The 16,348-nt window shown below is 47.2% G+C and overlaps 1 protein-coding gene across 14 annotated transcripts in view; it reads right to left on the reverse strand.

The window, feature by feature from the left end:
- The window catches only part of ANKRD17 (ankyrin repeat domain 17), a 1,381,421-nt gene that overhangs the window by 1,234,956 nt on the left and 130,117 nt on the right, over window positions 1–16,348 (reverse strand). For all 14 annotated transcript variants that reach the window (XM_078676026.1, XM_078676025.1, XM_078676019.1 and 11 more), the window contains exon 2: window positions 2,480–2,633. In XM_078676026.1, coding sequence (XP_078532152.1) covers window positions 2,480–2,633 — 154 coding nt within the window. The remainder of the gene's footprint in view (window positions 1–2,479; window positions 2,634–16,348) is intronic.

Consider the following 16,348-nt stretch of genomic DNA (forward strand, 5'->3'; position numbering starts at 1 on the left):
GGACTGCTCAGGGTGTCAACACCATAGACTAACTTAACCCCTTCCGTGCGCGGGGAATTCCCGTGCTGTGCGGGCGTTTCCATTAGTGGGCGGGGATTCGGACGGCCGGGGGCCGGCCTGCACACACGCCCACCCTGACCCGTGATGGCTCCCGGCCATCACGAGCATGGACGAGGTTAATACTATTGTATAACCTATGATAAAGACACTATTTTGGCAACATATTACTTTTTATTGTTTTTACTGGATGCAATTTCGGCTTAGCTTTAGGCCTGGGTGGTAAATTCCATTCTGCTCGTGGAATTTGGGTAAATTTGCGTTCCGCGGACAATGCGAAATTGCCCAAAATTCTGCATTCCGCAACTTCACGAAATTATTTGCTTGTTCGCGTTCTCAAATGCGTGTTCGCAAGATTTGTTTCCCCCTAGCACGCAAACCGCTATTGCGTGTTCGCGGAATTTCTGCGTGTTCGCATTGATTTTTTACGCAGAAATTTGCGTAACGCAATTCCGCAAATTCCGCCCACCCCTACTTAGCATGTAATGATTCACAGTTACGTAACTCAACTATTAACTGTGACAGTTGAATTATATTCAGTTATGATGTAGCAACCCCAGCTTGCCTGCCTATTACACCATTTAGACCATAAACATACAGAGAATCAATTGCAGCTTTAGTTTTAATCAATCATTAGGTTCAGAAATTATTACTGAAATTGTATTGGTTTGTTTACCACAAATCTGAAATTTTAACTAACTTTGTATGACCAATTACTGAATTGCGATAAGTGAACAACATAACCTGTTCCTGCTAACTGCTTATGTATGTGTACCACATGTAATACCTATTTGGACTGCACATTCACCCTTATCTTAACCAATTTTTTGACATGTTCTCATAACTTACTCTATCCACAGTTGTTCCCTTCTTTTAATAAAGTTGACTCATCCCAATAGTAATACTATAATAGCAATTTTTTATTTATATGCAGTAGAATAAGGTTAATAATTTAACTAATTAAGAACAATTATAAATGTTCATAATACTTGTTCCTTGACCACCTTTTTAGTGTGCCTCTTTATCTGGGTCTATTCTCCCGGAGGTTTTTCTTCAACATTCACTCACTCCACCCCTTTTGCTAAAATGTATTTATTTTTTTAAAGTGGAGAACTGATTACTCTAAACTTCCCTTTCTACACGCGATGTTGTACATAATTGAATTTTATCACGCTGAACACTGACCTCTCCTGCCGATTTTCTGATAAGGCACCTTCTTGAATTTACTTTATACAAAGCTGTGGTTTCGATGTTCATGATGTAAGTGGACGGCTAATGTGTGGTGTTTTTTCACCCACACCTCCAAGTCTACTCCTGATGCACTCTATGAATAACCAATACCAGGCTCTCCGGCTGAAGATTTTCTGAAACAATTTGCATCCAATTAATATGCCATGGTTTGGACCTTATCCTATCCTAATACCAATCCATATCCTAATACCCTGTCTTTTGTTTCTATTAATTAGGTATGCAATCAGCAAACCATTCAACTCTTGTAAGCAACTGACTTCTGCATATTATCCTGTAATTTGTTTCACACTATCCCACAGTAAAGATAGCTAAGTATTTACCACCCCTGTTACCATTCTTCAGGTCATGAATCAGAACTATGTGTCTTTGACAAGCATTAGAAGTGAAATATCCATTCTAGAAACACGATGTATGCCAGGGCTCATTTATACACTTCGAAGGAAAATCATAAACATCCTTATATTGTCTCATTAATGCATTGAACAAAATTTGACTGAATTAAGTCATTGCTATCTTATCTTACAATAAACTCAATTTACCAGCAGATTTTACATCTTCCTTCCCTTGACTCTGACCTTACGGTTAACCATTGTACAAAAGCCTGCTTTGTGGATTTGTACAATATTCTGAAAAAAATATATTTACTAACCGCAATAAAATCACTTCTGTGATAAGAAGGATTTATTTTTGGATGAGAGGTCCAATTCTTAGTTAGTTCAGGACAACACAACTGTAATTATGGGTAAAAGAATGGATATTTACTGGAGTAAATATAAGGTCTCTTAGGAGGAGGCTTGGGTCAATCCAGAATTCCAACCATCAAGTATTAATTTTCGTTTTAATACCGCTGGCTCAACCAGGACTAAATTACAGCTCCTGATAAGCAAATCAAAATGTGGCAGTAAAGTGGGAGGCTCTGAACATTAAAGAGAGGCAAGTCCCAAAAGAACTAAGCTGCTATTAACGTTAAGATAAGCCACATTTGTCTTACAAGAGTGCCAAACACTGGAACCTTCTTTTGCCACCATACAATTTGATGGTAATGTCTCATAACTAATTCATTGCACTATTGCTGCACCAGAAAATACTTTCAAAAGGTCTTCTATACCACTGTTTGTTATAAAGTCTAAAATGAAAACTTGCTACTATGATAATGAAAGAGAACACATACCGGCAGCTTCAAGCAGAGCTTCTAGCCTTGCTTGTGTTTCTGGGTCTACCGTCCTCAGGTCAGCACCATCAGCAGTTCCAGACAAAAGTAGTTTTGAAGCAGTCTCCAACATAGGATTTTCTAAGTCATCTTGGTCCAAAATAAATGACTCCACCTACAAAAAGTAAAACAAGGAATCATGCAGGGTGAGTCAATTGCCTTGAAATTAATTTGAAATAGCCTATGAAAAATAAAGTCAAAGGAAGGGACATTTTAAGCACAAGTTGTTTCCCCATAACATAATTAAGATTGCTTACAGAGGGCTAAATTCACTAAGCAGAGGAAATCAGGTTAGGGATTCTCTCCATGAGGATCATGCTTACATTTGACAAAGAATCTAGGACATTTTTGCTAGGGGGTTTTTCACCATGTTGAATTGTTTGCTTGTGTAAATGTGCAACTAATCTGCATCAGCATATGCATTTTTTTTAACTGGTTAAACGCATGCTTCAATGTGAAAAGAACACTACATACACAACACATTAAGTACAGATGTGTACATTCCCATCCTGGTAATTCATTTACTGACTTAGAATGCATGCATTTCCGGATGGTTAAACTACCCACAATTTTTTGATTTTGATTTCCTATAAACAAACACTTGCCCCACAACTACCGATGGTTTACTTGGTAGCACGCGAAAACTGAGTATCAGAGAGGTCTACAAGGGAGACCCTGGTGGTAGTACTTCCAAAGCAGGGTATGATTTCCCCCCCCCCCCCCCCCCCGATGTCAGGTCTTATGGATCACTCTCTCTTTTAAATAGTGAATACAACATGCTTTGGAAAATATCAGCCAACCGATCAGGACTTGTTTAAGGAGTTGATCCTTCATGATCAAAATGGATAAATTCCCTAACACTACAAACACTAATCTGCAGAGTCTGTTTTGGTGATGGAAACAGTTCCCCATACCTATGAACATGCAGCTGTGGACACAATTGATAAAGACAGCATTTGGTAGCAGTCTATGGCTGTATCCGTTTGAACGTTTTTGTAGGACGGGCAAAGATTAGCATTTAGAAAATAGGTAGCATTGTTATTCGGCTATACTGTTTTAAGTTTTAAACCTATAATAACTGATAAAGCCCCACTAAAAGGGAAATTGCCCTCATCAGTGTAAACGTATAAACGCTGATAACTAAATATTCAACCACAAACTAAATTTGCATTCAAAAAAAGGAAAAGTGAAAGAAAATGGGTTTGTTTTGTTTCTTTCTTTAGGGGCAAACACAATGTAACTTTCTTGTACAAGGTAGCAACAAGGAAGACTGGGCTAACATTCTGCTTGAGTTTTGTTGTTCAGGGATGCTACTAAAATATTGTTTCTTCATTTGGTTTCCTCAAGCTTTGTGTGCTTGTATTAAAGATGCTGAGTTTACAAGAAAAGTTTAGATCAGATCCAATTATTTTATACACTGTAGAGAATCTGGGAATATTAAAATCATAGTTGATCTTTTGATAGTGTTCAATTCTTTCACTGACTGATGAAATGGCAGGTTTATAAGACTATTGGACAATGTGTACCCACAGAGACAGAATAGGTATAACCCTTTGATATATCAGCTAATTTTCCAACAAGTCCAGATCAATAGCAAGTCACCTAACAAAGTCTCTCATCTTGAAACATTCAACGGAAGGTGTAGTGTGTGATACATGTGAAAAGGGTGCTGTTATCATGCAAATGGGACAGTGGTGAAAACATGACAAGTCTTTCCACATGCCAACAAAATTCATGACAGCTGAAGGTTTCACACAGCACAAAGGGACACCTTGCAAATCGTGGCTTTTTAACCAACTGCACTTTACTGCAGTAGTTTTTGAGCCTTTAGTTACAATGTTACCAGCAAATTATCAAGTTCCAGAAGACAATGTGATATCTGTTAAAAAGAAAGGATTGACTTAAAGTGTATTAGGGACTCTTGGCAGCTATGAATGTCCACACAACAGCAGCACATACTTAATGTATTAAGGGAAAGAGTGCAGAAAAGCAGTGACAAGCATGCTCAAAAGCATCACGCTCGGGTGCCTTAGAATTCAGGGCCGCAAATTAATCTAGTGTGATTTTATCATTTTAAACGTTTCACAGGGTACTTTAGTGTGGTGTTGGTAGAGTTGAACACCCCAACAATGTCCTAATATTAAGTGAGTAGGTGAATGACCCCCCCCCCCCAACTGTGTGAACAAATTTACTAAAATATTTGAATGTAGCACTCAATGTTTTAATCCATTAAGAGTCCGGTCATCTAAATAGAGTCCCGAAAGAGTGAATGTAAGAGGTAATTTGATTTCAGAGAGGGTAATGAGATGTGAGTGACAGTGCAATACACAGACTCTCTATGGATATAACAGTTGAACAAAGGTTCATCAACCATACTGCCAAAGGGAAGACACTGCATACTCTACATTACTTCTGCTTTAATTTAAATATGTGCTTTGTACCCATCAGATTATAAGAACTATTTACTTACTTTCTGTAACGCCTTATCTGGTAGAGAGGATATAGCTGCAGAATCCTTACAGTAGAATATCCACAAACATCAGACTGGATCCAGAAGATTTTCTAACAGTACACCTGCACGCTGATAGGAGGCATCATTCAGCTCTGTATCGGCCGCTACGGAAGTGATGAGTGCAATACATATATAGGCACCACCTTGGAGCGCTGAAGTCAGTTCCTTCCTTGCTATGCCAGATAACACTGATCCGGTCTGAGCTATTTCCAAGTCGTTTTTAGACTAGCATTGTTCAACTTTTTGTCGATGCTTTACAAGATTTTTCATCTCCGATGCTGAGGGTGTCACCAAAGAAACTGGCTGCTTTCCCACCATGCGGGGCCTGTCATAGGCAAATGTCTGTGACAGACCCTCACTTGGTTAGTTTGTGATGCCTAGAGCCGGGACACAACTCCAAGGCGTGTGAGGACTGCCACACCATGCCCTCTAGGCACTGAGGGAGCGGTCCCTCAAGTTCCTCGCTGCCCTAAACCAGTCGACTCCACAAAGCTTGCGATCCAGTTTGCCTGGAAAGCCCCCGGACCGTTTGCAGAGCCTCTCCAGACATTCATTGTCGCATTAGAAGTCATCATTGAAGTCTGGTATGGCCCATACAGACAAGAAGTCTAAACGCTCTTCAACTTCACAGTGTACATCGAAGTCATTCGGCGAGACAAGGGAGTCGGAACTCCAGGTCCTGATAGGTGGCGGGTCCTGATCCTCGGTCCGCTGTGCACTTCTCCGATTTTGCCAGCGTGATACCCGCCCAACTAAAACAAATTTATGAGGCCATGGATCCTGAAAATGTGAAAATTCTGAGGCCTATTGGAAGAGGACTGGGTGCACCAAATCATCTGCTATAGTATAGTGCTGCTCAGCTACATTGGCGATTCAATGGCTAGGAGACAAGTCCGATAAATACTCAGTGTAATGCCTTACTATGTCTAGGGGCCACTTTGTATACAGGAAGTGAACTTGATAGAAAGATTTCCCAGGGCAGTCCGTGCAGTACAATTCTGCTTGCAGAGATACTTGAAGCAGATCGCAGCACAGGCTGCCTATACACCTGAGATGTCACTGCGCTGCCCGCCAGGTTTTGTTTGCGGAGGTACAGCAATAACAATCCATGGCATAAAGTGGGTATGTACAACTTGGTATACTTATGACAGTGGGTTTCTTCTTATATTGAGGAATTGAGAGAGAAATACAGGTTGGGACCAGGGCAGTCCAACATACACAATGCTTAATCAGAGCTGCTGCACTCACTTGAGATACAGACAAAGATCCAGAAAGGGCTCTTTTTTCTATTCAGCTTTTGTAATGGCGGCTGCGCCAGTAGTCCCACCCCCACCCCCCTGAATATGGCCCTAGTTCGGAGGTAGTGGGGGGCTCTCGTTTCATGTTAACCTTCTCCATCCCCATGGTTGAACAACACAGTTTCACTTATTGCTGCTATAGTGTCGATTTCCCAACTTCCCACATTTATTTACCCTTCAAAATCCTCTTGTTAGTAACACCAGGGAGTGAGTGGTATACTGAAAGACATGTGTTCTTGTGAAAGGCCCGAGCACATTGGAACAAACAATGTCTCTGTGAGAGGAGTGTGTCATGAATGGGAAAGTCACTAACGTTCGGGCTCGGGTCTCCCCTCACTGCCACACTCCCACTCTGACACGCAGGAGCCGACCCGTGGTCCTCGGAAATGGTCCTAGCTCTTTGAAAAGGAATCTGTAGCGCCACGATAATAATCATTTCTCATTAAAAGCCTGTGTACTTAGGAAGGCTCCCGTCGCCTTCGGGAGCACACACACCTTAATGAGACTTGCATCTTCAGTAAATAAACTAGCATCACGTTTATGTCCTCTGCATCCGGGGAGGCCCTGTCCAGGGTCGCTGGTAATGGTGCCAAGGATGCACAGAATGCTGTTAGGCAGTCGGATCGGGGGATCAATTGACAGACTGAGTAGCTCGGGATACCAGTATCTTCGTACCCAATCAGGAGCCACAAGGATGACTTGGGCCCGGTCGCGTCTGATCTTCTTCAGCACTCTGGGCAGAAGTGGTATAGGCAGAAAGGCGTATAACAGACTGCAACTCAACTTGTGACAAAAATGCGTCTCCCCACAGAATTTACGAATTAGGAGATTAAACGGGAAAAATGCTGGCATGGATAGAAAAGCGTGAGAAAGCAAACAGATGGATAGCGCAAATTCGTTTACAAGATGGTACTCTCACAACCGAGCCGGAGCAAATAGTGGAAGAATTAGCACTGCATTTTGAGAAGATATATACGCCACAGGCTGTAACTACAATAAGGGAGAACGTGCAATTTCTGCAAGACATTAAGATGCCCACACTCACATCGGAAGATATGGAGGACCTCGACAGGGACCTCTCGGCAGAAGAGTTGGGACGGGCACTGGCGGCACTCCACACCAGGAAAGTAATGGGTCCAAATGGACTACCAGTTGAACTATATAAGAAAGTGGCAGGGTCGATCACACCCCACTTGCTCAATATGTTTAACGACTGTCTGGATAAGGGTCTGCTACCACGGGACCAGCGAATCGCTACAATCGTAGCTGTGCACAAGCCAGGCAAACCAGCACATTTACCTGCATCTTACCGGCCAATATCGCTAATGAACGCAGAAGCAAAAATACTGGCCAAAGCCTTAGCAATGCGACTGCAACCACACCTTACGGAACTGGTGCACCCAGACCAGTCCGGATTCATGCCAGGACGTAACACCTCCCTCAACCTGCGACGTTTAAACGCGGTATTGGCCCGTACATCGGCGATACAGAAAGATGCAGCCATCCTCTCCCTCGATGCCACGATGGCCTTTGACCTGGTGGAATGGCTTTCCTCTTTGCAGTGCTTCAGAAAATGGGGATTGGCCCAAAATTCTGCGCCTGGGTACAGCTTTTATATACGGAACCCCTCGCACAAGTGATAGCAAACGGGAAAATTTCCAGAGAATTTACACTGGGACGAGGCACCAGACAGGGCTGTCCATTGTCGCCGCTCTTATTCGCCCTAGTGCAGGAACTGCTTGCAGCATGGATCAGGCAAGACGTGTCCATTCACGGAATGAGAAGGGAAATGGACTGGGAAGATCGCATCTCGCTTTATGCCAAGGACGTACTCATATACTTAACATCCCCGGCGAGGTCACTGGTGTTTCTACTAGACATTCTAACCGCGTATGGGAAAGTATCCGGATATACGATCAATTGGACAAAATCGCTACAATACGTACTGCACGGACCTACGCCGCTACTCCCCCGGGGTTGCGAACTACAAGTCACGACTAGGGGGTTCAAGTACCTAGGAATAGATGTCACGCCGACAGAGTCCATTTTCATGGAAGAAAACCTAATGAAGCCCCTGGAACGACTCCGGACTGATGTAGAACATTGGAGATCCCTCCTGTTGACGCTGTTGGGAAGAGCAGCACTGTTCAAAATGCTGGCATTGCCAAGATTTCTCTATGCACTGCAAAATACCCCTTTTCCACTCCCTCCTAAATACTTCAAAACCATCGAAGCGGAAGTAACTACACTACTGTGGGATGGAAAGCCCCCCCGAATAGCACAACACAAACTAACGAGAAGTTGGTACGACAGAGGTATCGCCCTCCCGAACGTCAAATTGTACTACTGGGCCTCACAACTGATAATAAACCAGTGGCTCCACGTCCCACAAGACGAGCCAGCATTTAGGTTAGATCGAAGAATACTAACGGCTAATCGATTGATGTGGACACTATACACAAACAGAAAACAGACTGTACTCACGGGACAACAGCACACACGATTAAAATATGGCACGATCCACAAAGGGCCCTGGGATGGGAAGAGGTACTGACACAGGCCACCCCTCTATGGGAAAAGCGACGCCTGGGCAGCCTAGCGAATACCAGGGGATTCGATAAATGGGACCTCGTAGAAATTTCTAAAATAGGTGATCTATGGGTAAAAGGGGCGGTGATACCATTTACAGATCTACAAGCGAAATATGAAATGGCGGATACAGAACAATATCGATACTTGCAGATAAAACACGCACTGCAAAGTGCAATCCCCCAGAGACCACGCTGGTGGAATCCTCCCCTTTGGAAGACAGACTTCTTACGGATTATATGGACAAAAAAGCTACCTCCCTCACATATAAAAAATTAATTAATAATCAACCGAACCCCATGACTGCACTAAAAGCCAGATGGCAAACGGAACTAGGGGACATAGAGGAATCGGACTAGATGGACGCACTAGCATCTGCCCGCGAGGCAGCAATTCCATCTCGACTTAAACTCATCCAACTGAAAATACTATACCGAGTATATTACCCACGCACCACATTACATAAGCTGGGACACACACCGGACCAACTTTGTCTGCGAGGATGCGGTCATACTGGAACTTTTAATCACATAATATGGGAATGCCCCAACATACAACACTACTGGGAAAGGGTGCTGGCGGTAATTTCAGAGGTTGGTGGAGCAGAAGTCCCATGCGATCCAAAATGTTGCCTCCTTAATATCTGGCAACCCACCGATCTCAACCCAGCCTTGCAAAATTGGGCCACATTAGGGATAACAATTGCAAAGCGGAATATAGCTAGAAACTGGGGATCCGGGATATCGCCCACATGCTCACAATGGGAGCGAGACATGGACAATGCCATGGTAGCTAAAGGGGCCGTTTACACACACAGGGGTTGCCCAAAGAAATGGACCAAAATATGTAGTAAATGGAACGAATTCCGAGGAAATATCTCTGACCCTCCCCTACAGATCCCATCACCTGAGGTTAGTCCATAACTATATTCCGGAATTACAACAAGGAGCAGAAGCTCAACTTACATAAAGTTATATATATGCTTCAAGAGAAAGAAGATGTCACCCCCCCCCCTTCTTTAAAAACAACAAAAAATAATATATATATATATATATATATATATATATATATATATATATATATATATATATATATATATATATTATAATAACAGTTACGACTACGCAATTCATATTATGTACCTCTGCAACATATTCAGCTTATTATGATGTATAAGATCCATGATAAACTGAGTGTACTCATGCTACAACTAACTGAATGTAAAACTATGATGACACAATAAAGGTTTTTGAAACAAAAAAAAAAAAATAATGCGTCTCCGAGCGAGTGCCGCCTTGGAAACTACAACGCGCAGAACTGATGACATTGAGAGTTCTCTTCGGTGGCGAATACATCTAACCAAGGCTCTCCCTACTGCAGAAAGAGACCTTGCGCCACGTCAGAGTTCAGAAGCCGCACGTGATCCATCATGCACCGACGACTGAGTTCGTCCGCCCTAGCGTTCGGAGAACCTGCCAGGTGTTGAGCCACCAGGGTGATGCCCTGATGTTCCAGCCATGTCCAGAGGCGCAGAGCCTCCTGACAAAGGGTCCACGACCCCACCCCGCCCTGTTTGTTGCAATACCACATGTCGGTGGTGTTGTCCGTGATCACCTGCACTACACTTCCCCGGACAGAGGGACCGAATGCCTTCAGTGCAAGTCGGATCGCCTGAAGCTCCAGAAGGTTGATATGGAGCCAGGACTCCGCCGGAGACCAGAGGCCTCTGATCTCCGCCTCTCCCATGTGGCCCCCCCCCATCCCAGGAGGGACGCATCAGTCACCAGTGTGTGCTACGGTTGGGTAAGGGTGAGGGATCTGCCACTGACCCAATCGCGGGCCGTGAGCCACCACTGCCTCAGGACGTGGTCGGACAGGTTGCCCTGATGTTGTGCCCACTGGCACTTTAGGTCCCACTGCAGAGCCGGCATCGCCACCTAGCGTGATGTACCAGCAGGATGCCGGAGGATATCGGACCCAGCAGCCGTAGGGTCATCCTGACCGAAACCCGGGATATAGGCTGAAAGAACGGAATCAGAGCCTGAATATCCCGAACCCGCTGCTCAGGGGGGTAAACCCGAAACTGCACCGAGACCAGAACCGCTCCGATGAAGAGGAGCTTTTGGGAGGAACTCTAGTGTGACTTCGGCACGTTGATGGAGAACCCCAGCGAATGCAGGAGGTCGGCCGTAGTCTGGAGTTGAAAGACGACTCTTTGGGGCGAGCCTGCTTTCAACAACCGGTCGTCGAGATAGGGGAAGCCTGGAACCCCTAATCTGCGCAGATGAGCTGCGGCCACCGCCATCACTTTCAAGAACACCCGAGGGGCACTGGTGATGCCGAAGGGGAGCACGGTAAACTGAAAGTGCTTGTGGCTCACCGTGAACCGCAGCGTCAGCATCTTGAACTTCTCCTTCTGGAGGAAGCCGCTGATGCTCCTGAGGTCCAAGATAGGGCGTGGGCCCCCTTTGCCCTTCTTGGGAACCAGAAAGTAGTGGGTGTAACACCCCCGTCCTACTTCTGGGCCAGGAACGCGCTTGATGGCCCGCTTGGCCAAGAGGGCCGTAACTTCCTCCCGCAGAAGTTGCAAGTGATCCCCTGACATGCGGTGGTACTGCGGTCGCATGGCTGGAGTAGCCACTTTGGATGATTTGGAGCACCCACCTGTCCGAATTGATGGTACGCCAGTGGAGCAGGTGATGGCGAACTCTGCCTCCCAATGGCATGGAATGGGCCTGAAAACTCAGACTAGGAAGGCTTTGAGGCAGATGCTGCAGGAGCGGATGTGGACTGACCAGCTCTCTGTCCCCCCTGCTCCGCCACAGCTGAATGCACGTCCACGACCGCGTTGAGGTTGGTTCTGCGGCCTGTGGCTGGACGAAAGGGGCGAATAGCAGAAGTTTGTTGGCGCTGTGTCGACAGGCCCAAGGACTTGGCTTTAGCCCTGGAGTCCTTAAAGCGTTCCAGCGCACTATCTGCTTTGTCGCCAAAGAGGCGACGGCCATCAAAAGGCATGTCCATGAGAGTGCTCTGAAGATCCCCCAAAAAGTTTGTGGATCTCAGCCAGGCGTGATGACGAATCGCCACTGTCGTTACCATCGCTCTACCCAGCGAGTCCGTGGTGTCAAGTCCACATCTGATGGAGTACCGTGCTGCATCCCACCCCTCAGCAAGAGCTTGGGCGAGCCGTGCCCTGGCCTCCTCCGGACACTGGGGCAGCACGTCTGCCACTGTATCCCACAGAGAGTGGGTGTAAACGTCTAAAAGGCATGCAGTATTAATGCTTCGCAACCCTAGACTGAGGGAGGAAAACAGTTTCTTGCCAAACTGTTCCAGCCTTTTGGATTCCTGGTGCGGCCGGGAAGACTGTTTGGGACGTGGAGGCCTGGATAACCATGCTCTCAGGAGTTGGGTGGGTGGACAGAAACAGGGGGAGCCCGAGTGATGCTGTGGAGGGCCCGTGTGATGCTGGGGTGGCCCCGAGTGATGCTGGGGTGGCGCCGAGTGATGCTGGGGTGGCGCCGAGTGATGCTGGGGTGGTGCTGTGTCAATAGCACAAACTCTCATAAATGCAGAGACCTATTGCATTGGGAATGTTTGTTTTCTTTTTTTGGGGGGGCAGATTTACATAGCGCGAACTCGACCCAAGGTATTGGAGTGCTTTACATGAGCACCAGTTACGTTACACAAGTACACATTCATTATTTGGTAGGCACGGGGAGATTAAGTGATTTGCCCAGAATTAGGCCTCAATTCGAGACAAAGGCCGATTCGCTAGAGTGCAGCTTAAATCTGAAGTTGCACCAGCGACTCACATAGTGCAAAGGACATCCCAATTTCTTCAAATACTGACACAATACATCAGCTGGCAACGAGCGAAGGCCATAGACAATTGAACACTACTCCCTTCAGGTCACGCCCACCCCATGGGAAGGCGGAGCGGCCTGTGACGGTTAGACACTGGAGGCGGTGCTCGTGCGCGGAGTAAGAGTTGCGCCGTTCCAGAATAGGGGAAATATTGGCAACACTCACCACTTCATGTTTTGGAACCGTGGTCGCCCCCATAGCAGCGATGCAGCTTGGTCGAGTCCGGACGCTTCTGGATACCTGCGCAGTATGCAAACAGAATATAACATCACGCAGACCCTGCTTGCTGCCCAGTTTACACTCCTTCTGTCGCCGCTGCCTGCCCCCACCTGAGCGGCACGTTAGCGTGCCGGCTGAGCCTCAGCAGCCTCTGCCCTCCCCGCCGACCCAACAACCACAGGGCGCCAGAGCACAACCACAGGGCGCCAGAGCAGCGCCGGATCCGCCCAGCACCCAGGGTGAGTCCCTGCCGCTGAGCTTTTTGTAATGCAAAATTGATCGCGATATAACGGGGTTAACGTGGCGATACATTGCGACAGTCTATTCATTTTCTATTACATTGAGGTTGGGTAGGTGGTTCGTGGACAGTTTGTTGAGTCAGTATGGAGGGGATCAGGTGTGCTTCTGGGGTTATGATTGGTGTCAGAGGTGGTGTGACAATATAGTTAGGATGAATACTATGTGTTCAGCGCCAGGAGTTGACAGGGTAGTGGTAAGTGCTGTGGGAGCAGGTACTGTGCTGTGACATAACTTTGTGGAGTCGTTGACGGAGAGGTTCGTCAGATTCTTTGTTGGCCTGGTGGCGATAGTAATGGTCGGTAGGCGCGTAGTGCTAGTTTTAGGATACTGCTCGTGTACCTTGGTGCCACTCCAGATGCCGATGAGTCATTTTTGATCCATCCTGTCTTGTTCTGTGTCTTCGGGCACAAGGTACCCATGCACCAAGCCCTCCTGTTCGCTTTTAGGCTGCGTGGGGTCTCCAAGTACAAGTGAGAGCTGTGGGTTACGCCTGCCCCCTCCTCACCCTGGTGCCAACAGTCTGCGATTTCTCTGGACAGCATGCGCGCGACCATAGCCTCCAGCAAACACACACAGGGTGGCATGTGCGAAGTGAGTCTTGTGGCTGAGCTGTTATCAATGCATGCAAGGAGGGGCCGGGGAGTCTGGCGAGCAGAGGGAAGCCCAATGCTGCCCGCACGACAAATCACTGTTGACTTCTGTTGTCTCAGTCCTGGATGAAATTAATAGGATCGAGAGGGGCGGGCGAAGAGTTTCCTTACGAAACGGGAAGCTTAATTGACCTCCAGAATTTTGCCAAACTTGCTGCTTTCCCCTTCTTTGACACGCGATTGTTGGGAGGGGAATGTCACTTGCTCATCTAATATGTTGCACTTTGTTTTTTGTGACGGTAGCGCGTTTCAACAGTCGGTGGGAAAGCTTGTAAGAACAAAACTGAAACCTAAGGAAACTGAAAGCTAAAAATGAAAAAACAACGTTAAAAGTTCACGGTCTGTGTAAGCGCGCATTGGAAGGGAATTGTGGCCTGCTCAATGGAGCGCGCGTTCACGTGCGCGTGGCCCGCTCCGATCCGATTCTTCACGATGCGCGTGGCCAGCTCTTTTCTCCTGGAAAGCTGAGCCGCTGACAATAGGTCTCTGGCGAGACAGCGCTTCGCGCTGTAAACGCCACGAGACCTAAAAAAACTGAAAACTTAAAAGACTCCAACAGCATCCCCCAAATGCAGAATTCACCCTTTATGGGGCGCAAACAACTTACTTAAATTTCACAACTGAAACTGAAACATGCGATACCACAAGCAAGGGGTGTAAATACAGTGAATGAGCATAGAGAACTGGAGAACAGAGCCCATCCAATGGACCAAAGAGCCACTGTTGTACGTTCACAGAAAGGAAAAGTAACAGAGGAAAAGAGCACACAGCTAACTTCCATAGACCTAGAAAGGGATGCATACAAGGACTTTAGAGACAGGTAAAAGCGGACGACCAACAACCTGCGCGAAGGAGAACAGTTTGAGAGATATGAGGTAAGGGGCAGACCACCCCCTGCACCCAGAAGTGGGTATATGCAGCTCGCACAGAGCAGGTGGAACCCTTCTCTTTGCAACCATCCGGATCAGAGGGGTCAATGGGACAGACACAGAGCTTGCGTCCCTGCACTACAGTGAATGTGATGTGTACAGAGGGGCAAGGGGGAGGGGACCATTTCTCTGACCTCTAGAGTGGGGGTAGTATATAAAGTGTGTGCAGAGAGTAGGGGAAGACCTACTCTCTCCACCCAAAAGACAGGCGCATTAAGGGGCCCATCCTGCCTGAATCAGGGATACACAGGTTAGAGAAAGACACACAAAGACTGTACATTACCGAGGGTATAATCATTTTAAGCACGATTTAATTCTGTACTGGGAAGAACAGATCTATCAAGCCCTTGCACAAATTGCAGGAGAGAAGAGGCAGGCTGGGAAGCATCTTTCAAAAAGCGAGGAATTCTGCTGTGGAACATTTGAAGAAGTTAGTGCTAGGGATGGCCCCTGTTATGGCTGGGTGTATAGCACAGTCTTTGAACCTGAGGGAGTTAGCCGGCACGGGTTTCAGGTAGGGGCTGGAGTTGGTTCTTTGGTTAGGGCCGGTAAAAGGGCAGCGTTGTAAACAGGGGAAAGACCAATCCCCAAGGATAAGGGGAGATCGCAAGATTGGGGTGCAAGTGGAGGGTCATGGAAGGCGGGTCAGTGCCAAGTGAAGATGGTCTGTGAAAGGATGTGCAGCCTGTACCCCCACTGCTACAGCCTCATGACATACTGGAGGTTTAGGGTGATCCTAGCACTGGTAATGTAGCTGCTCCACAGCTGCATCCTAGGAAGTCCCTTAACTGCAGCCTCTTCTCTCTGCTCTGTGGCAGGGCCAGAGCGGCTGCCTCGGTGTCTCGGTCTCTTTTCTGTCCCACGCTGCCGGCTCTCCTCCTCTGGTGGCTGCCCATTTTTCCCTCCCCGGCGTGTGCCCCTCCCTGAGCCCGCCCTGCACACCTATCCCCGTTCACAGGCTGCTCTCTGCTGTGCCAGTCTGGTCTGTAATTCCCGGAGCTGCCTCTCTCTCTGCACCCGGTTCTGACACTGATAATTTTTTTCCGGGCCTTCCCTCTGAGCAGCCTGCCCACTGCTCCGATCATAGCTTCTGTGAGCCTGTCTCTGTCTCTGCCCCCGTGGCCAGCCTCTTTCTCATGCAGACCGACCTTTTCCCCTAGAGCCTCTAGGCAGCCTCAGGCCTGTTCCTCCTCTCTCGGGGTATGTTTCTGAGCCCCTACTCGGCCACTGTCTTCCAGTGCACTGGGAGCTTATGTCTGCTGCCTCCCGGGCCTGGTCTAGGTCTCCAGCCCTGCTCCACTCTTGGGGCCCTGTGCCCGTCCATCTGCTCCTGCGCACACTGGCCTCTACCTTCCAGCAGCCACAGAGACAGTGCAGTTCTCTGTCTATCTCTGTGTCAGCCCCGCAGCTCCACTTCTGGGGCAGCGGCATCGCGCTTCCAGATCACAGAGCCACGGAGCTGGAGG

This window comes from Lissotriton helveticus, chromosome 2_1 (assembly GCF_964261635.1).
Source record: "Lissotriton helveticus chromosome 2_1, aLisHel1.1, whole genome shotgun sequence".
Classification (NCBI taxonomy): domain Eukaryota; kingdom Metazoa; phylum Chordata; class Amphibia; order Caudata; family Salamandridae; genus Lissotriton; species Lissotriton helveticus.